The sequence below is a fragment of the Poromitra crassiceps genome, assembly GCF_964638095.1.
Source record: "Poromitra crassiceps genome assembly, chromosome: 12".
Taxonomy (NCBI): domain Eukaryota; kingdom Metazoa; phylum Chordata; class Actinopteri; order Beryciformes; family Melamphaidae; genus Poromitra; species Poromitra crassiceps.
In genome coordinates, this window is record NC_139632.1 from 16,390,343 (window position 1) to 16,414,150 (window position 23,808).

A 23,808-nucleotide genomic window follows, 5' to 3' on the forward strand; every position below is an offset into this window, starting at 1 on the left:
TCCTCATCACCCTTTCTTATTCCAGAAGGTTTGTTGCACTGCACTGTTAAGGTTGGTCCTTTGATTACAGCTAGCAGCTAGCAGCTAGCTGACACTGTCCTTTACATTTAAATGTCACAGTGGAGGTCATTTACCATCCATCTTATAAGAATCACTTTAATTCACTTGGGGACACAAACTGGTGAGGTTATGAGTGAGCCATAGGCTGAATGTTACCAGGTAGTCGTCCGGCCGGATGCCAAACAGTTCTCTGAAGTAGCGGAAGGCCACGGGAGCGTAAGTTTTGAAGCGGAAGTCTGGGAAATGGTGGGCTGGGGTCAGATTGCTGCCTTCACTGGAATACAGAGGAAATAATTAGCATTTCTCAAACACATCCAGGTCAACAGCAGAACAAACAATCAATACAATACAATACAACGACTTGCCCACAGAAATGTACATTCACACAGACACAGTAGACATCTAGCACCCGAGACGCATATGCTTGGCTCTTTGTCTAGCAGCAGTAGAAACCTGGGGAAGAAGATGCTCTCCACCACGTAGAAGTCCTGCATCAACACGTCTCTCTCAGGCTTGGAGCTCAGGTTGCCCACTGTGTAGCCGATGCCCAGCTGGATGGCACCTTTCAAGGCAGAAGACGTGGTCTGCATGGGGGAGATGGAGGCAAACGCACAGGTGGTGACTGAGTTATTTACCCTCTGCATGTGATGAGCCCTATTCTGAGATGGTACATCACTTTGGGGGGGGGAAATATATGTATATACTGTACACAGTATATATATCAGAAAGTGCAAGTGTAACATTTTGAAGATGGTACTGTGTAGATATCTCATTTTGAAATGATTTGATCCATTCCGTCCGCCATTCTGTCAAGCTGAGTTTTTCTTTTTTTTCAGACCCAAGTGAGAGCCATCCACAGACTGACACAGATTGTTTACCATAGAAACTACATTGTCAATGAATAAAATCTATAAATATACTTGATATTTTATTAACCTGTCATGATATTAGCCATGTCAACCCTCAGATATCTGTTGTCTCTACAGTCAGCTCGGTGAAACATGGTAAGAATATAAATATTTGTTACTGGCTACAGGCATTCAGAACAACTATTGTGTTAGTTCTACCTAATAATTATTGGTTCACTGCCCAATGAGAATTTCTCAGATGTCTCTCTCTGCAAAAATGGAATCACACCTCTAAAGGCTGCTTTATGCTCGCCATGCCGTGAATGGCGCGGTTGTGGAGCGAGGGCCGAGGGGCGTCAAATGACGTAAATTTGTTGGGCGTGGTTATTCGCTACCTCCGTTGGGCGCTCACCGTGTGCCTGATTTTTTTCTCACAGCGCGACCAACGCACGGCTTCTCTCCAAACATGGCCGCTTTCAAGCCACTGAGCCCTGAACACTGGGCTGTGTTTTCACCACATTTCTTGACCCATGTGGTAGGCTATAAACTTTGATTTGCAACTGTTCGTTTTTAGTCATTTCCCCAAGTAAATGTGTTGTGTTGAGAGCATGATTTGAGAGAGATTAAAAGCAGCACAGAGTAGGCTATCAGGGCTGAGAACTAAAACGGCTTTCAGTAAAAACAAGTTTGGTGATTCATTCATATGCTGATGTACGGTCGTTTGAGAGTGAAAGCGCACTCAGTAGTGCACATAATAGCGTTTCATTGCGACTTTTCACGGGCTGTTCTCACTATTTACCATTGTACAATAACATGCTGATCACTTGGCTGATCACTTCGGAGTATAATACCATCTGCCCCAGCGCGAGGTCCGCACGGTGACTCGCAGAGACTCGCGGAGCTCCACCCCCACGGAGCTTGCTCGAGTATAATGAGCCCTTTAGTGTGCCAACACATGTCTACTGTACCTTCTTGTAAGTGGTCTCTCCTGACGCGTCAACCCCTCTGTGGCCAATCTTCTTCCCCTGACCAGGCTGGCCTGAGGACGAGGGCATCTGGAGAGAGAGAGAGAGGAAGAGAGAGAGAGAGAGCAAGAGAGAGAGAGAGAGAGAGACACACACACACACACACACACACACAGATGAATGAGATAGAGTGACTTGCATCAATGGGGACAGGAGGCACCTGTTCATTATCAGCAGGTAAATAGATAAATCGCTTTGGGAGGAAAACCGTATCAAAGAACGAGTGTGATTTCAAGCTGTGATCAAGCTTTGCTCTTTGTATTTCACTGATGAGCAGAGCAGCTGCACATTTTGGAGCAAAATGCAAATATTTAGCTAACCTGTGTTCTCTCATGATAGGAACTTCACTTCCTTTACTCAGTCAAACTACTCAAAGTAAGCCTCGCCTGAGTTTGATGGCATTGTTTTATACAACAATGTTTTGAGTAAATGCTAGAAATATTGCGTGCTTTGCACGCTCATTTCTAGCATGAGCACCTACTTGAAGTACTAGATTGACAGTGTCAAAGTTGGTGCTGTTATTATAACGTAAAGCCATTTAACAGAGGTCGTCATATGAAGCCTTTTTGGAGTAGCGGTTCATAGTAATGTTCCATAAACATGTGGCTGGACCAGTAAGAGACATTCAGATCAGATGGAGTCTATTGATGTGGAGGATCAAAGAGGAGAGCATCACAGGAACAGACACTAACTTACCTCTGTGATGAAGGCCTTCTTAGCAGCAGCATCTGAGAGGGAGAGAGAGAGAGAGATAGAGGGGAATAGACAAAGAGGTGGGGGAGAGAGATAGATGACTGTTAGTATCTCTGAGCGGGAGAGACTCTACTTACTCAACATAATTAGTGTATGGTGGGGTGGGGTGGGTGGGGGGTTCAGGGGATTTGAGTTTGATATTGTAAACTTTGTATTACGAAATGAAAAACCTTGAATAAAGAAACCTTGGTTAAAAAAAAAAAAAAACATAATTAGTGTAGTCTCACAGTAGCGGCCATATAGCGAGCGGGCACAACTCTTGAAAAGTGGTTAAGGACCAAAACAAAATGTGTGACAGAAAATATGAATTGACCAACCACAGATCTCCTTATTTGCGTGACGCAACTCGTGGGGCAGTACATTTTGAACGACGCACCAATGCATGTCGCAGACAGCCGGACTTCCGTTACAGCCCAGCCAATCAGAGGCTTGCCCCAGCAACGGTAAAACCCCAGCAACGCTGACTTGTACGGAGGGTGTGGCCATGATGTGAGACCATCATTATAGAGAGCCGCAGGGATGACGTATTTTTGTAGTCAGCACGCGGAAGTCCCGGACTTCCTGGTTCTTCACTGTTTCTGTCTATGGGATTTTTTAATGGGTTTTTGCCGCGATGCTTCAAATACGGTCTCTGGGCAAGGCAAGCTTAAGTAAAAACGCGAACCAGAGTTCAGTCGGATAATCTTCACACATGAGGACCACTTTCATGAGTTTTGTAGCGTAAATGCGAGCCCTAGAAGTAAAAAGCTCGAGCTAAGCTAATCCAGAACTACACACTGTCGCATAGGTTTCCACGTCACGTCAGCACTCAACCTGGACTGTTGTTGATGTGTGCACTGATTACCCTGGGTAGCCTGGGTAAACCCAGCCCCCAGTGACCTGCTCTCAGGCTTACCGTGCTTACAGTCACAAGGTAGGTAGTGACTGAGAGCAGGTCTGAGAGCAGGTCACATGGCGGCTGGGTTTACCCAGGCTATACCCCGGGCTGAACCAGGTGAGGGAAAGAGAATTTCCGTGTTCGTCCTTTGAAGTGGTGACGTTATTGACGTATATATCCCCATCGACTCAACAGTGTAGTCTCATTTTGCCGTTTGCTAGCTAGCCGCCCTTTTAACGGCACGTAAAAGCTTCAAAACTCATAAAAGTGGTCCTCGTGTGTGAAGATGATATTACTAAACACTGGTTCGCGTTTGATTAAGCCAGCGTTGCCCAGAGAGATTATTAGAAGCATCGCGCCAAAAAACCCATTCAAAACTCCCATAGGCGAAAACAGTGAAGAACCAGGAGTGTTAGCAGCATCGCTGATTTCCGGACTCGTTCCTGCGGCTCTCTATTGCTGCCTGGAACAAGGATGAATCCTGGCCGGGTCAACACAGCAGTGCAACATTACATAACAACAGTGTCAAACACAACTGGGGAACAGCAGCAGAGACTCACTCCAGCCGCAAGGACACCAAGTCCTATTTATAGCCCTGTGTATTATTGTGTGTATGAGTTGAATGCACTTTCTTCTCAATCTGAGATCTCCGTTTCAGAGATTCAGTCATAATTTACTACGCTCAAAAAGGCAGTGGTCTAATACAGTAGCAGACACCAGCAGGGTCAGGAGCCAACCTGTATAAACGTTGACTGAATAAAAAAACAGAGTTACTGATCCTTCATTATCCATTTAAACTAACCAGGACACTTTTCCAGCTTGAAATCATTTTTGCTGTGAGTTCCTTGAAGAGAGCCACGGTAACATGGCAGCACGTTCCCAGTCTGCAGGCTGGCTTTACAAGGCTAATATCATCTAGGCTGAAATGTGCTCAACCCAGAGACTAACAAATGCCTACATAAAATATGGCGACCTAACAAATATTGGAATTTGCGACACAGTCTTTTGTCTCCTGCAGTTATCTGGGCATGATCTTTATTGCTAACAACAGGGGGTGTAAATAACAGAGAAAGGCAATCAGAGCACAGATTTCACCGGCACGGCCTGAACAGATCCATAATTATAGGCTAATAAACACTGAGCGTAATGATGAAGAGAGATGGGGAGAGAGAAAGAGAGAGAGAAGGAAGGAAAGAAAGATGAGAGGAGCAAAGGAAAGAGAGTGAGAGGGGATGAGAGAGGGCTTCAGAGAGTGTGACAGCTCGGATTAAAGTCCTTTCTGCTAGCTAGGCGGAACATCACTCACACTCCCAGATGGTGGTGGAGAAACTACAGACATGTTTCCAGCAGAAACAACAACACAGTCTCACTGTTTGTTTACGAGTGAACAGAGATAGACATGACATACTGTCAAATTTAGACTGTTTGAACAGAACACAAGTTTTATTGACGTTATGTCTTTCCATTTTCCTTTCACTTTGTCGGGCACCTGGCAGAGCCGAGCGGCCCCCTGTTAGAGAGACTGTCTCATTAGCGGAAGGTCACAGGTTCAGTTCCTGCAACAGCCCATATGGGCATCCCTCAAAGCAGCCATGCTTTGTGTCAATGGGTCCTGGCCCAAGACACTGTCTGAAACCCACAATTTCCTGCTTCTGAGCCCCTGTGACATTTTGACAACTACATTATAGTCAGCCAGTCACAACAGGAAACAGCGGATGAAACATGCCTTTTGATATTAGAAAATGATTCCGTCTGAGTCCTTCTGTCTGGAAAAGCAGCGGAGACAGAACAGCCTGACATTTGGAGTGGGATAGCATCCTCTCAGCATGCTTCTCTGCATCAGTGTTTTCTCCTTCAAGCTGCCCTGCTAGCCAGCCTCTCTCTGTGTGCCTCTGTGAGGCTGCTAGCCAGCCTCTCTCTGTGTGCCTCTGTGAGGCTGCTAGCCAGCCTCTCTCTGTGTGCCTGTGAGGCTGCTAGCCAGCCTCTCTCTGTGTGCCTCTGTGAGGCTGCTAGCCAGCCTCTCTCTGTGTGCCTCTGCTCTGTGCGGCTGTCAGCCTGCCTCTCGTGGAGACCCATGTGACCGAGCCACAGAATAGCCTGTGTGTGTCACCCTCCTCCAGCTTCAGCTCTCTCTCTCTCTCTCTCTCTCTCTCTCTCTCTCTCTGAGCCAGCCAAAACGTGCCAAAGCAATCCCGCCAACGCTGACTGCAGGGGGCGACGTTGGGGAATACAAAAATAAATGAATACAAATGAAACAACACAGCAGCTATTTGGTGTAGAGGGAATGTTGGCAATGCAGATCATTAAAGAGGACCTTTCCTGGTTTTTTGCCATGTCTTATTACTATTTGCGTCTGCATGTGTGTGTGTGTGTTCTGAGTGTCAGAGTGTGTGTGTGATTGGCTGGCTAAGCACGATCCTTTAACGACTCTGTTTTTCCCCATGCTTGTTCCCCCTGCATGTGTGTGCATATACATTATGTATGGTGTGTGTGTGTGTGTGTGTGTGTGTGTGTGTGTGTGTGTGTGTGTGTGTGTGTGTGTGTGTGGGTGCGGGTGGGTCTGGGTGTGAGCGATAGCTAGCAGAGGCTACACGTTTCTAGGCATTGTGTGTGCAGTGAGTAAGTGTGTATGTATGTGTCTGGATGTGTGTGTGTGTGTGTGTGTGTGTGTGTGTGTGCATGTGCTCCATCTCTCCCAGCTGATCTGTGAGCAAATGGCCACCATGACGGTTGAAGCAGCAGCAGTCTCCAATGTGGAGCCACACAGTGCGGCTGGATGGCTGCCTGTTCATTGTGTTGCAAGACTGATGCCTTCTCTGCTTCCTACAATAATCATATTGAACTGATGCCTTCTCTGCTTCCTATAATAATCATATTGAACTGATGCCTTCTCTGCTTCCTACAATAATCATATTGGTGAGAAATGTGGCGCGCTAATGCCACACGCTCATTTCTAGCGTGATGCCTGGCGCCTGCTCAACATGCATATGCTTCGCACATGCACAGTTGAGCAATTGTGCGCCGAGCCGTGCGCCACGGAACCCCTCGCGTTATTATTGTAGTGAGATAATAATAATAACCTTCATCATCATCATCATTTTCCCCAACGTTTCCAACACTCCTCCTAATGTCAATGTTGTCATTGAAGAGCCTAGTAAAGTGCGTATCCTTGAGTAGGTTGCCCATTTGACCTTTATATGGAACAAGCCCTGTCTGAAAAGCCGAGCAGGTCTCAGACTTTACAGGCATCAGAGGTGTGGCACGTGTCTGTCAGACGATGGTCCTGATATGTATCAGCCAGGCTGCGAGGTGGAGATGATGCCTTTGTTTGTCTCCTCCTGGAATGTTCGTAAACCACACGCAATGATCTCTGTCATATTTTAATCCAATCAAAGCAAACTGTAACCTAACAGTGGATTCAAGCGTTGTCAGTTAATCGCCTCAGACAGAGCAGACCGCCACCATGACAGTTTGAGCACCAGTGGTCTCCTGCATGGATCCAGGTGCTACGTTGTACGGTTGGTTGGCTGTCGTTGCCTCAGCAGTGTGAATAAGTACACCTCACCTCACCCACTCAGTTACTATAAAATACATTCCTGAAAGAAACGATGGCAGGCTAGAGATAGCTCTGGTACGGCAACCATTTTAGGGCATCCTCCTACCTCAGAGTATTGGCTATCATTCCTCAGACTTAAGCGTTGTCAGCTCTTGTGTATCACAGTTACACTGCATCGCGTGTGCTCTGAAACGCCTTCAGTCCTCACACGTGTTCTTCCGTGTGATGGGGAAACCGCAAGAACGCCTCCGTGAATACAAGCCAAAGCCATAGCACCCTGACAATTAGGGGTGGGGGAAGCAATCGATACACCATAGTATCGCAATATTTTGCCTGACGATATTGTATTTATATATATTTGGACGCCAAGTATTGATATTTTAAAAAAAAAGTGTTTTTTTGTTTGTTTTTTTTGCCACCGGGCATCTGCCCGAAGCGCCCGATGTTGCAGTCCGTGCCTGCAGTGGCGTGTATTGAGTCCAGAGAAGCTTAATAATGTAGCCTACATGTGGGGCAAAAACAAAACAAAACAAAAAAACACTGCATCTTTTACTTCCGGTGAGGTCAAGGAAAAGGTAGGAAAAGGAGTTAGACAATATATCGAAATATCACAATATTCATCTGGCGATTCCCACCCCTACTGACAATATTCCTACAGTCGCAAATGCTGTTAAAAGATATAACATAAAGGGCTAAGGAGAGAGGAAGAGGCCATTTTCTTTGAAGAGAGTAAATTACAGCGAGTAGTGAAGGAAGATATGAGAGAGATGACGGGGCGTGAAAGCAGGTTCTCCAGGGAATGAGTTTTCAGCCTACGACAGAAGATGAGCAGTGACTTGTTTTTATCATCCAAAATGCAAACTGAATGTAGGTAGATGTGCAAATTAGTGAACTAATTGCCTCAGTGTTTATGATATCTTTTTTGTTGGAGGGGGGGGGGGGTAATTATATCAATTCTCTAAACTCTACAGGAAGCTGCCTGCAAAAGTGTTATTTGTCAATCAAAAAGTCATACGTGTTTTTTATTTTTTATTTTATTACCTCCACCAAGGAAGTTATGTTTTTGGTGCTGTTTGCTTGTTTCTTTGTCAGGATTATGGAAATACTGGCCCAATTTTCACAGAAGGGGTGTAGCAGCATGGGCCAAGGAAGAACCCAATCCATTACATTTTGGAGCGGATCTGGATCCGGCTCACGAGCAATTGGACTTGGCGCCTGGCGGAGGTCTATGCTCAACGAGTGCCCTTCTATTTATAATCAAAAAACACTTTTGGCACTACCTTACTTGAAACATACAAACTTGAAACATAACTTAGACGCAAACAACAACGCAAGCACCATCCACAGCTGCATCAAATTACAGAGGAAACACTGTATGGTCATCTCATTTTGGCACAGCATCTTGAAAGAAACGAAAAACAAAACAGATGATGTTATCTGTAAAAAACATGTTTGCTGAAAACCATCTCCATAAATATGGCTCTGCGTCAGAGCTGAGGTCTGGGGTGATGACCTGTCGTCTGTTTCAACGTCACTCAGTCAAGTCGGGGCGACTGTAGTGGTAGATGCCCAGCCCTGCCCTGCCTACCAACACGAGAGTCGCAGGTTCGCATCCACGTGTTACCTCCGGCTTGGTCGGGTGTCCATACAAGCATGATTGGCTGGTGTCTTCGGGTGGGAAGCCGGATTGGGGGTATGTGTCCAGGTCGCTGCACTAGCGCCTCCCCTGGTCGGTCAGGGCGCGTGGTCGGGGTGAAAGGGAAGGGAACTGTTGGGAATAGTGTGATCCTCCCACATGCTACGTCCTGCCGGTGAAGCTCCCCTCTGTTAGGTGAAAAGAAGCGGCTGGCAACTGCGCATGTGTCGGAGAAAGCATGGTGCTAGTCTACAGCTCTCCCCAGATCAGCAGAGGGTGGAGCAGCGGATTTAAAGAAAATATTTTTTCTATGTTTTTTTGTTCGTTTTTTGGTCAGAGTGAAATGTTCTTGGTTTGACCAAGTAAAACTATTTTTTATAAGCATTTTACAAAATGTCTATCTAAAATAAAATGGTGGATGAAATCCCTTGGTACGCATGCTGAAGCAGGAAGTGACATTCAATTTGGCTCTCTATTGCACCGCTTGGGTGACTGTGAATTATTGGGGAGTTGTTTTGTATTGTACTGTGTTTGTGTACGTTATCTTTTATTGTATTGATTATGTATATGGTACTACTGTGTTGTGGCAGTGTGTTATTTTTTTTTAACTAGGGACTGCGGATGTAAATTAGCAGTAGTGCTACAATCCGGCATGTTTACATAATGTATCCCAGATACTAATGTTTATTAATGTGCACTGTCCCTATTCAAATAAATAAATGAAATGAAAATAGCTTCGAGCCCAGAACGGTGCCTAGCCAGGCTGCTATGTGTTGGTTTAATAACACACTCTTACAGCCATTAAGAGAGGGGTCCATTACTAGTGCATGGTAGCCATGGGAGGCAAGGTGGGAGACAAGGGAATGTGTTTCTGCTCTCCTATCCCCCTCTCTCTCCTGGTCTCTCTCTCTCTATCCTCACCTCCTCTTCTAGTCTTATCTCGCCCTCTCTCTGCTGGTCTCTCTCTCTCTCTATCCTCACCTCCTCTTCTAGTCTTATCTCACCCTCTCTCTGCTGGTCTCTCTCTCTCTCTATCCTCACCTCCTCTTCTAGTCTTATCTCGCCCTCTCTCTGCTGGTCTCTCTCTCTCTCTTATCCTCACCTCCTGTTCTAGTCTTATCTTTTCCAGTTTAATGCGGTTCCCCTTTTTCTCCACTGCCAATCTTCTCTTCTAGCTCAGCTCTGCGTCACGCCCAGTTCTCCCTGAGGGTCATTCACAGCCTCCTGGCCATCAGAGGAACGAGCTCTCTACTTCTTGAAATATGCTTTCCTTTCTCTATAAGGGTAGACTGTAGATAGATCCACGGCCAGAGTGTTGGGGAGTAACAGTTTTCAGTTGACAGTAAAATAATTATTCTACAACAGCATGAGTGAATACTGGATTCTGATTGGCTAGCAACAGTGGTAAATAGGCCAACAATCTACAGTTCGGCTCCAACCGCAGTATCACTCCGCTCCCTGATGCTGACTCCGCTCCCTGTGCTGACTCCGCCCACTGTTAGCCTGTCAGTCGACAAATCTCTAACAAGGAAATGGCCGATCTCTAACAAGGAAATGTCCGATTTCGTAGTAACGTTTGATTTACTGGGTGGATTGAGTTTTGAGCAGTGGTTAGATGAAGATGAAGGTGAAGTGAACAAAGAACGACATGGTGAAATTGGGGAGAGAGAACTGGCTGAGCTTGAGTTGTCACGAGTTCGGACTAGCGGGAGGTCGGACTAGCGGGAGGTCGGACTAGCGCCCGGACCCCGAACCTGGGACTGTCAAACAAACAAACGCCCTCTGCCGTCACCAGATATCAACACACCACCACCAAAACGGGCTGCTTTAGATAACTGTTTAAATAACTGTACTTTTACAGGCAATGTATCAATAACTGTGAATCCCGTTAAGGAATAGGTTAGTTGTTTTTTGGCTCAAAGGCAACTAAATGTTTAGTGCAATCATTGATCTTGTGTATGGAACTATATTCTGTGGCGGAAGGATAAATGTATTCTGAAACCAGTAATGATTGTAAATAAATGAATTGGATGTTACAATTGTGTATTTTTTATATTATTTGGTAGCTGTTGTTCGCCTCGTGCCACAACCCTGTACCAGTGGTAAATGGGGCCACAACCCCCTTCCTCTCGTGGTAAATTTGTTAATTAAACAAGTGCAAATTGGCAATAGCTGTGACCAGATATGCAATGTCAGTCACGTCATCCACTCCCATTGTGAAATAGGCCCCGCCCCCCTTTTAGCCAATTGGCATGGCACACTGAACCTCCATGCCAAATTTCATGTGACATCACAATCCCCGCAAATCCACCGGAAATGCAGAACCCTGCACAGTATGAGTTGTGCCAAATAAATGTTAATATCTCAAAAACTATCACATCGCTTATATATTTTTGACATTCTGAGTGAGAGCAGAAGTAGTTCAAGAGTTTGATGTATAATATATGCATGTCGTGTTAAGGTTGTGTGAACTGTCACAGTTTTTAAAATGTAAACGGCATAGCCGGCTAGAGTGAGACGCTCAAGCTCAGGCTCCATAGGGTCCCATTGCCGTTTCCACGAAGTGACACCGTTTGTTTACAAAAATGCTGATCGGCTGATTCCTCCGATGGCGATGCTGAAAGAGATATTGTGCAGCCCTAGCAGCTAATTAATCAATCCACCATTACTGAGTTTGAGTCATACAGTGGATGAGTTCACTAATGACATGTTGAGGAAGAGGATCAGTAATGTGTCAGAGATGACTCAGTGAACATACTGCCTAGTAGGGCTGTCAATCTTTTGCTATCTCACAATTTGATTCGATTTCGATTCCTGGGGTCACAAAGATTCCAGCTGGGGTCACCAGCTCAGTGGCCTTGTGGTCTGAGTGTCCGCCCTGAGAGACTGGGAGGTTGTGAGTTCGATGCCCGGCCGAGTCATACCAAAGACTATAAAAATGGGACCCATTGCCTCCCTGCTTGGCACTCAGCATCAAAGGGTTGGAATTGGGGAGTTAGATCACCATAATGATTCCCGAGCGCGACGCACGCTGCCGCTCACCGCTCCCCCAGGGGATGGGTCAAATGCGGAGAACAAATTTCACACACTCAGGTGTGTGACAATCGTTGGGACTTTACCTTTAGATTCGATTCAAAATCGATTCTCGATTCAGTACATAGGGGGATTATACCAGTAAATAATCCCCTCTAACTAATGTTAATGTCCTATCGTGGTTAGGTTTATTTTTATCATTATAATGTCTGTTCTAGCCTCTCCATTTGTATTCCCTCAGTGCTCCCAAACACATAACACATAGCCAACTGAGTGTATACACCACCATGGACTGTATAAGTACACACACGCACGCACGCATGCACGCACGCACGCACGCACGCACGCACGCACACACACACACACACACACACACACACACACACACACACACACACACACACACACACACACACTCTCTTCTTTTCTCTCCCACTTCCCTTGTTTCCATGGTGCCCCAATCGAGGTCAACCAGCGTTGTATGAGTTATGCACATGTGCCTGGCATCAACAGACACATGCTGCCTTCCACACGTTCTCTCGCCATGCTGTTCAATAGGCCTTTCGTTTAGACAGTAGCACACACAAATACACATGTCACCAGGATACAGTTATGTACGGTATGTAGATAAACCGTTTTTCATGTCATCGCGCTGAGCATGCTCAGTTGACATCATCGGTTGTCTGCAACATAATAACAGGGTCTCCCCCGAGATGAGCTAAGTAAGAGACAGTCTCTGAGATGAGCTAAGTAAGAGACAGTCTCTGAGATGAGCTAAGTAAGAGACAGTCTCTGAGATGAGCTAAGTAAGAGACAGTCTCTGAGATGAGCTACTGTAAGTAAGAGACAGTCTCTGAGATGAGCTAAGTAAGAGACAGTCTCTGAGATGAGCTAAGTGAGAGACAGTCTCTGAGATGAGCTAAGTGAGAGACAGTCTCTGAGATGAGCTAAGTAAGAGACAGTCTCTGAGATGAGCTAAGAGACAGTCTCTGAGATGAGCTAAGTAAGAGACAGTCTCTGAGATGGGCTAAGTGAGAGACAGTCTCTGAGATGAGCTAAGTGAGAGACAGTCTCTGAGATGAGCTAAGTGAGAGACAGTCTCTGAGATGAGCTAAGTAAGAGACAGTCTCTGAGATGGGCTAAGTGAGAGACAGTCTCTGAGATGAGCTAAGTAAGAGACAGTCTCTGAGATGAGCTAAGTAAGAGACAGTCTCTGAGATGGGCTAAGTGAGAGACAGTCTCTGAGATGAGCTAAGTGAGAGACAGTCTCTGAGATGAGCTAAGTAAGAGACAGTCTCTGAGATGAGCTAAGTGAGAGACAGTCTCTTCTGAGATGAGTGTTTGTTATCTTGGCAGCAGCAAAGTAATGGCACTCTAGCTATTGATTTGCTGTTAATTTCCTATGCTACAACAAAGCAGTGTTTGCTTATTGGGTCAAAGTGCTCCTGACCTGACCTATGGCAGGCAGCAAGAAATCTATGACTGACGAATGTTAACGAGCAGAAAAATCAATACTACTCCTACTCAAATGCACGGGAAGATTTTGTGGACTCAACTATAATCAGCCTCCCTGTCTGTATTTTGGCTGTCAAATAACGCTTTGGGATTCTAATGTGAAGTCTGACATAGAAGGTGCAAGGATGAAATGAGTGTGAGATCAGAGACGTTTCTTCTCTCGTGACCAGAATGCAAGCTAGAGAGAAGCTGAGACAGACACAAGCTTATCGCCTTGACTTCGACTCACAGCGAGGTGTCTTAGATGTACTTTTATGGTTATATCTTATAGTTCGCTTGGGTCAGGTCAGATATGCCGGAGTAATGACTGCTGTTTAGACTGAGCTGAGGGAAGGCAAACTGATCCTAAATCAGCACCATCACATCAGCCACTTCACCCTTGAACCCTGGGTTTCAGTAGCCAGCCGCTTGTGTCTTTTTCCATGAGCACAGCAGTCAGTCAGTGGAGCCCTCTCTGGCTCTCTGGCCAGGGCCCAGGGTGGAAAGTGGAGACTGGACACGGCTAAATGACTCTTTCTACTCTGTGTGTGTGTGTGTGTGTGTGTGTGTGTGTGTGTGTCATAATATATAGCTGACCATTCCTCCAGAACAGAGCTACTTGGATGGCACCACTTACAATTAACGAGCCATGAACTTCCAATGCTAAGCTATTCAAACTAAAGGGGCTTTAAGCTTTTAAGACGGGGCGTCTGGCGTCTGGGCGGTGCAGAGGTCAAAGCACTCGCATGCCACCGTGCTGCAGACCCAGGATCAGCGGTACTTCTGCCTTGGTCAGACGTTCCTACAGACACGATTGTCCATGTCTGGAAGCTGGTGGGGTATGTGTCCTGGTCTGCTGCACTAGCGCCTCCTCTGGACGGTCGGGGGCGCCCGTTCGGGGAGGTTGGGGGAACTGGGGGGGGAATAGTGTGATCCTCCCACGCGCTACGTCCTGCGAGTGAAATTCCTCGCTGTCAGGTGAAAAGAAGCAGCTGGCGACTGCACTTGTGTATCGGAGGAAGCATGTGCTAGTCTACAACTTTCCCCATATCGGCAGAGGGGGTGGAGCAATAGTCCGCATGTCTGGGAACGCCCACAAAATGTTAAACGGCTGGCGCGCGAGTGGGGTAAAACCGCCGATATATCTCATGGGCTGACTCACCAAAAGACGGTGCTGCGGCTCTAAACTACAGGTTTGGGGGTTCTAGAGCAGAACACAAGACGTCTGCTCAGATGTGCGTTTACTGTGGTGGTTAAATCCCTGATCGTGTCTGCCTGGGCTGGGCTATCAGCTAAATTCTAACTTTGCTGAATGGATAGAACGGGGGAATTTACCCCACCCTGACCCCGCCCCTAGGCTAACCCAGCGTCTATTGTGGGCGTTCCTAGAGCCTGTATGGGCGTTCCCAGACATGCGGACTGACCGGGACAGCAGGGGGAATTGGCCAATTACAATTGGGGAGAAAATGGGAGGGGGGGGGGACGAACATTAAGCGGCATGGTTAAACTCGGCTGAGGGAGGTCACCTGGTAGAGCGCGTACTATAAAGGCTTAGTCCTTAGCACGGCCGACCCGGGTTCGAATCCGACCCATGGTCCTTTGCTGCATGTCAATCATCCCCTCTCTCTCTTCCTGTCTGCCTAGTGTCCTATCAAATAAAGGCAAATAATCCCCCCCCCCCCCCCCCCCCAAAAAAAAAGAATACATCTCTGAATAAATCAACATGTCTTAAACTTGCAGGGTGGTGTCGACGCACATCCACATCCTTAAACACACTTCCCTCAGCATCTCTCTGGTCACTGTGAAGAGCGGTCAGTTGGACATGTCTGCTGCACAGAGGGGGGGGGGGGGGGGGGTGCTCGGCTGTCAGCACAGACCATGTCTGCTGCACAGAGGGGGGGGGGATGCTCGGCTGTCAGCACAGACTGTGTACTTAGTCTAACACAGAGAAGGCCTGGAGGGAGCAGAGGCTAGAGAGGACCGCTTTTCACCCTGCCAAGTCATCCACTATGATCAATAGCATCAGGCAAGCAGGCAGGCTTACTAAAACACACACACACACACACACACACACACACACACACACACACACACACACACACACACACACACACACACACACACACACACACACACACACACACACACACAAACATCCCTTTGAGACATGTTGCCTGGTGCTAGATGAGCTATTCAGAACAGAGGCTGCCAGTGAGAGGCATACAGCTCAGAGCCTGTATTTAAAAGGAGAGCCTTTATGAGAAATAATATAATAATGTAATATATTAATAAGAGATCTGTGTATAGATAAAAAGTTACTAACGCTAATAAAGCTTTTCTTACTGAGCTTATGGCCCAATCCCAATTCTTTTCTTAACCCTCAATCTTAACCCTCAAGCTCAACCCTCAATCTTAGTAGCCCTCAAAACTAAGTGTTAAGGGCTATCTTGCGACTTTAAAATGGGACAGCCCTTAAAGGCAGATACGTCTTCAGACTGTGGGGGGCAGCAGTATGCCAAAGCTTCGTCCAGTCTGTCAATTCAAAAGGAGAGGAAAAATATTTCCTTGATAATATAGATGTAGAAATTACGATAACCATTGTATTAGCTTAGTTTAATGTCATTTTATGGATTTCCGTTTTGGAATCCTAACAACAATTGTTGTTGCTAACTATCGATAGTCAGTAGCCGACTAGCCGTGCTGGTCAAGCCATATTATTATTATTATATTATAACATTGTTAACGTTGTTACGAAATGCCATAATTCTCGGTGGTAATGTCGTTGTTGAATTGTTTTTATCAAGATACAGCCTACGTGTAATGCAACGCACCACAAAACAAGTGGGGCTAGAATGACCGTGCTTTCCGACGTGAGGGCTGGCTTGACTGCAGTGTTTAACTGCAGTCAAGCCAGCCCTCACGTCGGAAAGCACGGTCATTCTAGCACCCACTCGTTAGCAACAACATTGTTGTTAGGATTCCAAAACGGAAATCCATAAAATGACATTAAACTAAGCTAATACAATGGTTATCGTAATTTTTACATCGCTATTAACAAGGAAATACTTAACTTTGTCGGGCTACTTTTTTCCTCCGTTCGCCGCCATCTTCCATCTGAATGGATCTAGCTGATGACACACAAGGGATTCTGGGATCGCACTCACCGCCAAGGGTGGTACTGGAAAATCTTAAAACTGAGGGCCGTATCACGCTCAAACTCGACCCTTAACTTAACACACTGAGAATCGGGACAGCACTAGCACTTCGCGGGAGTGCGCATTTTTGAGACTGAGGGTTAAGATTGAGGGTTAAGATAGGAATTGGGATTGGCCCTATAAAAGCAAAAACTATAAAAACAACAGCGAAAGGAAAGAACAACATGACATATGAAAACTCGGGGTAGGAAACCAGGCAAATGTTGGTAAATCTTCAGCTGTGGCTGATAAGTTACCGTCACTGGCAAGAAAGTGTGCTGAAATGTGGGTGAAGGATTGAGCTGAAAGTGATAGAGATCAGATCAGAAGGCAGCAGCTTCTGTGTCACAGTTTAGGAGCTGTTTTGAAGCTGTCACACACACACACATCAGGAGCAGAGTTGTAATAATAAATGTCTCTCCATTCAAGGTTTCAATTGACATTATCACGCACAACAAACTGCCTGCCGGGAATTGTCTATTTATATAGGAATCGGTTATATGTCAAGAGTGTGCGTGCGTGTGTACGACTGCGTGCATGCGTGTGTGTGTGTGTGTGTGTGTGTGTGTGTGTGTGTGTGTGTGTGTGTGTGTGTGCGTGTGTGTGTGTGTGTGTGTGTGTGCGTGCACGTGCCACCACGCAGTATGTGTGTGTGTGTGTGTGTGTGCACCCAATCCTCCCTCAGGGAGGTGTTGCTGCTCCTCCTGGATAGACTGACAGGCCAGGCCCAGAGGTGCACCACCCTTTTCCTTAGGCAAAGCTAAAAACAGCTCAGACCTCAGGGCTAAAGGACACACACACATACTGTACACACACAGTCACAGTCACACAATCACACACACACACACACACACACACACACACACACACACACACACACACACACACACACACACACACACACACACACACACACACACACACACACACAACACACCACACACACACACACACACACACACACACACACACACACACACACACACACACACACACACATGAATAACCTCTTATGCAATTTCTGTATGTTTTTCATTGCTGAGCTCCCAGATCAGAACTGAGTGCACTGATCCTTGCTGATCCCCAAAATACAGCGAAAGCTTTGAGCAGAGAGAAAAGGGTCCTTTTATGGAGAGGAGAGGAAGGCAGAGAGGAGAGGAGAGGAGAGGAGAGGAGAGGAGAGTTAAGGAGGGGAGGAGGGGAGGGGAGAGGAGAGGAGAGGAGAGGAGAGGAGAGGAGAGGAGAGGAGAGGAGAGGAGAGGAGAGGAGAGGAGAGGAGAGGAGAGGAGAGGAGAGGAGAGGAGGGCAGAGAGGAGAGGAGAGGAGAGGAGGGCAGAGAGGAGAGGAGAGTTAAGGAGGGGAGAGGAGAGGAGGGGGTAGGAAAGGAGGGGAGGGGAGAAGAGAGGAGAGGAGAGGAGATGAGAGGAGGGCAGAGAGGAGAGGAGAGTTAAGGAGGGGAGGAGGGGAGGGGAGGGGAGAGGAGAGGAGAGGAGAGGAGAGGAGAGGAGAGGAGAGGAGAGGAGAGGAGAGGAGAGGAGAGGAGAGGAGAGGAGAGGAGAGGAGAGGAGAGGAGAGGAGAGAGGCAGGAGAGGAGAGGAGACAAAAGCAATAGACTTGATGAAGGGTCATGTGAGTGGAGTTGATAGCACAATAGACTTGACTCCTGCAGCTGTGGTGTTGCTGAGAGCAGCATCTTCTGCAGGTGGTGACTCTGCTTCAACTACAGAGGCAAAGCAGCACAACAGCCTGCTTCCATCACACACTGCAATATCTGCATTCAATTAACCAGCCACACACTCTTAGTATGCTGTTGAGCCTGTGTGCTTACAAAACCACATATTGTCACTGCCACTGCAGAAATTCAAGACAATAACAGCATCCTGGAGTTATTCTACTGCAAGACGCCCAAAGCATTTCGCCCTTAAAAGACCTACCACATTTCTGGGTCCTTTGCACCGGTACCTTTCCACCCGGTTCTACCGGTACCGAATTGCAACGCAGAATTGGTTGCCTCATTTAGGTGCCATGCCCGAGCTGCTGAGTGAAAATATCCTGAGTGAAATATGCGCTGTCCGGTGCTCCGATACCAGCTTGAAATTATTTAAATAATTATTTCTTTTATTATTATTATTATTACAAAAATGCACTTAAAAAATCAGTTCAGGCACCAGTACAGTTTAAAAAAAAATTACTAAATATTTTAGCATTGGAAAATACAAAACAATATGCCATCCCTACTCTTGGTTATTTCCTTGTCCCTTGCAGGCCCCTGCACTCAGTGAACATGTCAAACCTCGGGGATACTAAGCCACAGAAGCACAACTGTGTCACCACAGGCAGAGGCAGACCCATGTCTGCAGACACTTCCCTGAACATGACTCACACAGCGGGTTCATGAACATGTTTTTCAGGCCAAAGTCAGCCGGACTGCAGACAATCAGACGCCATGCTTCCATGTGACAGCCTCAGGTATACGCTTGGTTACTCAACTAGGCACACTGCATCATGGGAGGGGATAGAAAAGTTCTACCTACTCAGTATAGCTCAGCCCAGATGAATGCCCACAGAAAAACAGACAGACAGACAGACAGACAGACAGACAGACAGAAAAACAGACAGACAGACAGAAAAACAGACAGACAGACAGACAGACAGACAGACAGACAGACAGAAAAACAGACAGACAGACAGACAGACAGACAGAAAAACAGACATACAGACAGACAGACAGACAGACAGACAGACAGACAGACAGACAGACAGAAAAACAGACAGACAGACAGACAGACAGACAGACAGACAGACAGACAGACAGACAGACAGAAAAACAGACAGACAGACAGAAAAACAGACAGACAGACAGACAGACAGACAGACAGACAGACAGACAGACAGACAGGCAAACAGACAGACAGACAGACAGACAGACAGACAGACAGCAGCCTTGGTTCTTGGGGAAATACAATAACAGCCAATAACATCGCTAGCAGCTGCTAGTTCTGTCTGTAGAAAAGCATGGAGGAAACACAATAGAGTTTGGTTAGATGCCTGAAATAAGATTAATAAATGTTTATGAAACTGACACATTTGTGTTCATCAAGATTATCTTCACAAATTAACACAATTTTTATGATTTTTGAAGCGTTTTCTGGCAATCGCAATTTTTGACGATCGCATTTAAGCTTCAAAAATTATAATGGTGTTGTGAAGATTTTCTTGCTGAACACAAAAAGGTCTCAGTTTCATAAACTTGTATTAACCACAACCTTAATTCAGACATCTAACCAAAATCCCAATACAAAAATTGACTTTGAGACGAAGGAACCCAGCACGATGCTACTGTAACTTCCGGGTTGGCCTACGAAAAACATTCCTGCAGTACCGTCTATAGCCTCTGTGAAGACACACTGGAAAGATATGGAGAAAGCATTTTCTTCCTGCACTGCGAAGCAAGCAGAAATTGTAAACTGAGGGGGGTTGGGAGCAAAATCATTTCCACAACCTGACACAACCCCAAAGAGAGACAAATCTGACCTACTACAGCAGTAGACCTAAATCAATGAAACAAAATCAATCAATCAATCAATCAATGAAATCTTTTTATAGAGGCCCATGTGTGGCAACTGGTACTAAGCCGAATACTATGCTGCAAGCAGGTAATACAGTCCCTTAGAATAGTGGATGATGGGACTGTAACAATGAAGTCTACATGTGTCTGTATGTAGTTATCCGTGACCTTTTCACAGCAACTGTTTTGGGGTGGTAAAGCAGGTGTAACCAATACCGTTAATGATGGCTCCATTCCATTTACAGTAGGTGTGCCAGTGCCAGGGCCCTCGTTAATGTTATTGGTTACACCTGCTTTACTTCCTGCTTGACCACCTCAAAATGGCTACTGTGAAAAGGGCCTATTGCAGATCCAACAACACATGAGATGAGAATAGACTGTTGCTTGGAGCAGGGTCGGAGAGTTTGAATTTGCCAACTAGGCCCACACTGTTTAATGAATGAATGAATTTTCTCACTGCTCAGACCCATTAAACTTGCATAAACCCTCCAGCGTTTCTCTCCTCCATTTTGCAAGGCTTTGCACGCCATTCACTTGAATAGGCAGTCACCACTCACCATTCAGTAGGATTGGGTACCAAAACCCGGTACCACTATGGTACCGGTACCTCTACAATACTACCGGTACCGAATTGCAACGCAGATTTAGGTGCCTCATTTAGGTGCCATGCCCGAGCTATAGACCCTTTTCACAGGGGCCATTTTGTGTCGAAAAAACTGGGTAAACACAGGTGCAAGCGTGTGTATGTTGTTAGGTTTTACATATATATTATTGAATTAATAATTCAGCTCTGGGAAGACTTTATATTAGCTATTTATTTTCCTCTTGTCACATCGTTACTCTCTTTGCATCTGATTTTTACTTTTATTTTATTTTAATTTGTTTTTGTTATATATTTCTGATGTGGTGTTTTCTGCTATGTGTTTGCATGTAATTGTTTTGTGTGTATGTATTGTATGTGTTTGGACTCCAGGAAGAATAGCCTATGCTAGTATGCTGGTGCTAATGGGGATCCTAAATAAACAAACAAACAAACAAGCAAAACACAAATGAAATGAAAACAAATTATGTTTCCAACTTCCACTCAACTTCCAATCATGGAAGTTGGAAACCCTCATTAGCGTTTTGCTTGCACCTGTGTTTACCCTGCCTTTTCGACACAAAAAGGCCACAAGGACACAAAAAGGGTCCATCGAGTGAAATATCCGACTCACACCACAGACTCCCGGTGCTGCTGAGGATCAAATAGTCCTAAGTGCACACAGGGGGTACAGTCACTTTTTAATGAGAAAACAGCACAGTCTTTGCCTTATTTCCCCCCTGAGGGCCGATATGACACTGCGGCTATGAGAGCAAAACTGAGCCAGAGCCTATAGGTGGCAGGCTGGCACCCCCAGAGCAAGTGATAGTGGCCCATGCATGGCGACTCCACCGCCTGCAAAGTCACGACAAGTGAAGAAAAGAGCCTAAAACAGTAGCATTCTCTTATGCCTCAGTTACACCTTATCGTCCTTTCCTCCCTCCTCTTATAATCTAGCCTAGTCTTGCAGTAGCCAGCCATACATAGATATCTACATCTGGTGCACAACTCGACGACATGGTGGCTCAGTGGTTAGTACTGTTGCCTCACAGCAAGAAGGTCCCCGGTTCGAACCCCGGTCTGTCCCAGGTCGTCTCCGGGTGCTCCGGTTTCCTCCCATCACCAAAAAACATGCATGTTAGGGTTAATACTCCTGTCAGTGGTGCCCCTGACCAAAACACTGGCAAAAGAACTGGAGTTGGTCCCTGGGCGCTGCGCTGCACTGTGGCTGCCCACTGCTCCTAGTTCTAGTAAGGTTCCTAGTAGAGGATGGGTCAAATGCAGAGGATGAATTTCCCCATGGGGATAAATAAAGGATAACTTAACTTAAGTTAACTCTTGAAAAGTGGTTAAGAACTGCCCCCTAAGACCAAAACAAAATGCCTTAGCAGCAGCATGACAGACATATGAATTGACCAACCACGGAGGGCGAGCCGGACTTCCGTAACAGTCCAGCCACAGGACTTCTGATGGCAAAACCCGGAAACGCTGACTTGATTCAGACCCTCCGTCGCTGGAAGCGTGCTCACGTAAGATGTTGGGTCTGATCACGTGAGACTAAATCTACCCAGGCCAGGTCTCACTCACTCACAGGGGGAACCTGGACCAGCACATCCTGTCTCGCTGCACCATCTAATTTGGTGTACCACCACACATGCCCTGCTGGCAGCCAGGGGAAATGGCCCCATCTGCAGTACCTAAGAAGTACATAACTGAACTGTGTCATCACCATTAAATATGACACCAAGAGGGAGAGGACCCAAAACCCTATCCAGTCTCTGGGAACTGACGGAGGGGACACAAACCCACAAAGAGAGAGAGAGAGGGAGAGAGAGAGAGGGAGACAGAGAGAGAGAGGGAGAGAGAGAGACAGAGAGAGAGAGGGAGAGAGAGAGAGAGAGAGAGAGAGAGAGAGAGATGGATCAATGGTAAATGGTGCAGCCACGCTTTGTGCCTCCGTCAGCAGATCTGACAGACAGGCCTGTTGCCTCGAGCGGAGGACAGACAGGCCTGTTGCCTCGAGCGGAGGACAGACAGGCGGAGATAAGGAGCGAGGGACAGTAACCAACGAGTGGCAGAGCCAAGGGAAGTGCTCCCAGGAAAAAAGAGGGGGATGAGTTGTAGCTCGGGAGGGGAGGGGATGGGAGCGGAGGGGGCTAGGCAATAAACAATACACCCAAGGTTGAGGGTAAGAGGAGGTGAGCATGGGGTACTGTAGATAAGTGAGATGAATTATGTCAGACTGACAGGAGACAAGTCACTGATCTATAGAGAGACATTAATTATGGCCACCTGAGAGTGAGAAGGTTTGAATGGAGCTAAATACTCAGAGAGCTATTTAACAACCAGCTGTGACAGCCTCACAACAGCCACATAACGCTTTCTTCACTCAATCAGAGCAGCTGAGCTGACCGGCCTAGCCTGCAATACAAACGCACAGGAGCTGACGTTCATTTGAGTAGAAACATAGCTTGGATGTTTGAGAAAAATGGTACAGATTTTTATCAAGTGGACATTTGTCATCTCCTGGAAGCAGTGACAATGAGGCGGGACCAGTTCATTACAGCTGGCATTTTCAATGACGGATGAACGACAAAGTGATGACTTTATCAGAGGTTCTCAAATCTTTTCCAGCCAAGGACCCCTTACAAGATAGAAAATATGCCGGGGAGGCGGGGACCCCCTTATTCTGATTTGTGATTTTGGGCGAAGCTTAATTGTTTCCACGGTAACGTGCTTGACTTTTAAATTGATAGGTTTGCTAGATTAGAATATAATCCATGAACCATTAACCAAAGCATAACCTATTTCTGTTGAACTATGAAGCTTTTGCACACAAAAAACAACAGTTTTTATTTTTATTTTCCTGAAAACTTTTCGCGGACCCCCTGGCAAAGTGCCACGGACCCCTGGGGGTCCCCGGACCCCCATTTGAGAACCACTGCTTTATATTATTGGAGGGGTGACACAATATCAATGTGATAGTATCACACTGTCATCATGCTGTGATAGAAATGAACACTGGGTGACAATAAATTTCAACTGAATACAGAGGACTTACCCCTTTTAAAGAACAGGTTAGAGACGACTTTCCATTAATATGTGGGACTTTTATGTAGCAATTAGGATTTTCTTTTGTTTTTTTCCCCCCACACATAGCTGCATCTAGACTGGTTTTTCTGTG

The 23,808-nt window shown here is 46.3% G+C and overlaps 1 protein-coding gene across 1 annotated transcript in view; it reads right to left on the bottom strand.

Moving 5' to 3' along the window:
- The window catches only part of pip5k1ca (phosphatidylinositol-4-phosphate 5-kinase, type I, gamma a), a gene marked incomplete at its 5' end in the record, with an annotated part of 57,826 nt that overhangs the window by 30,013 nt on the left and 4,005 nt on the right, over positions 1 to 23,808 (bottom strand). The window contains 4 exons of the mRNA XM_083647855.1: positions 217 to 334; positions 514 to 644; positions 1,877 to 1,963; positions 2,630 to 2,661. Coding sequence (XP_083503981.1) covers positions 217 to 334; positions 514 to 644; positions 1,877 to 1,963; positions 2,630 to 2,661 — 368 coding nt within the window. The remainder of the gene's footprint in view (positions 1 to 216; positions 335 to 513; positions 645 to 1,876; positions 1,964 to 2,629; positions 2,662 to 23,808) is intronic.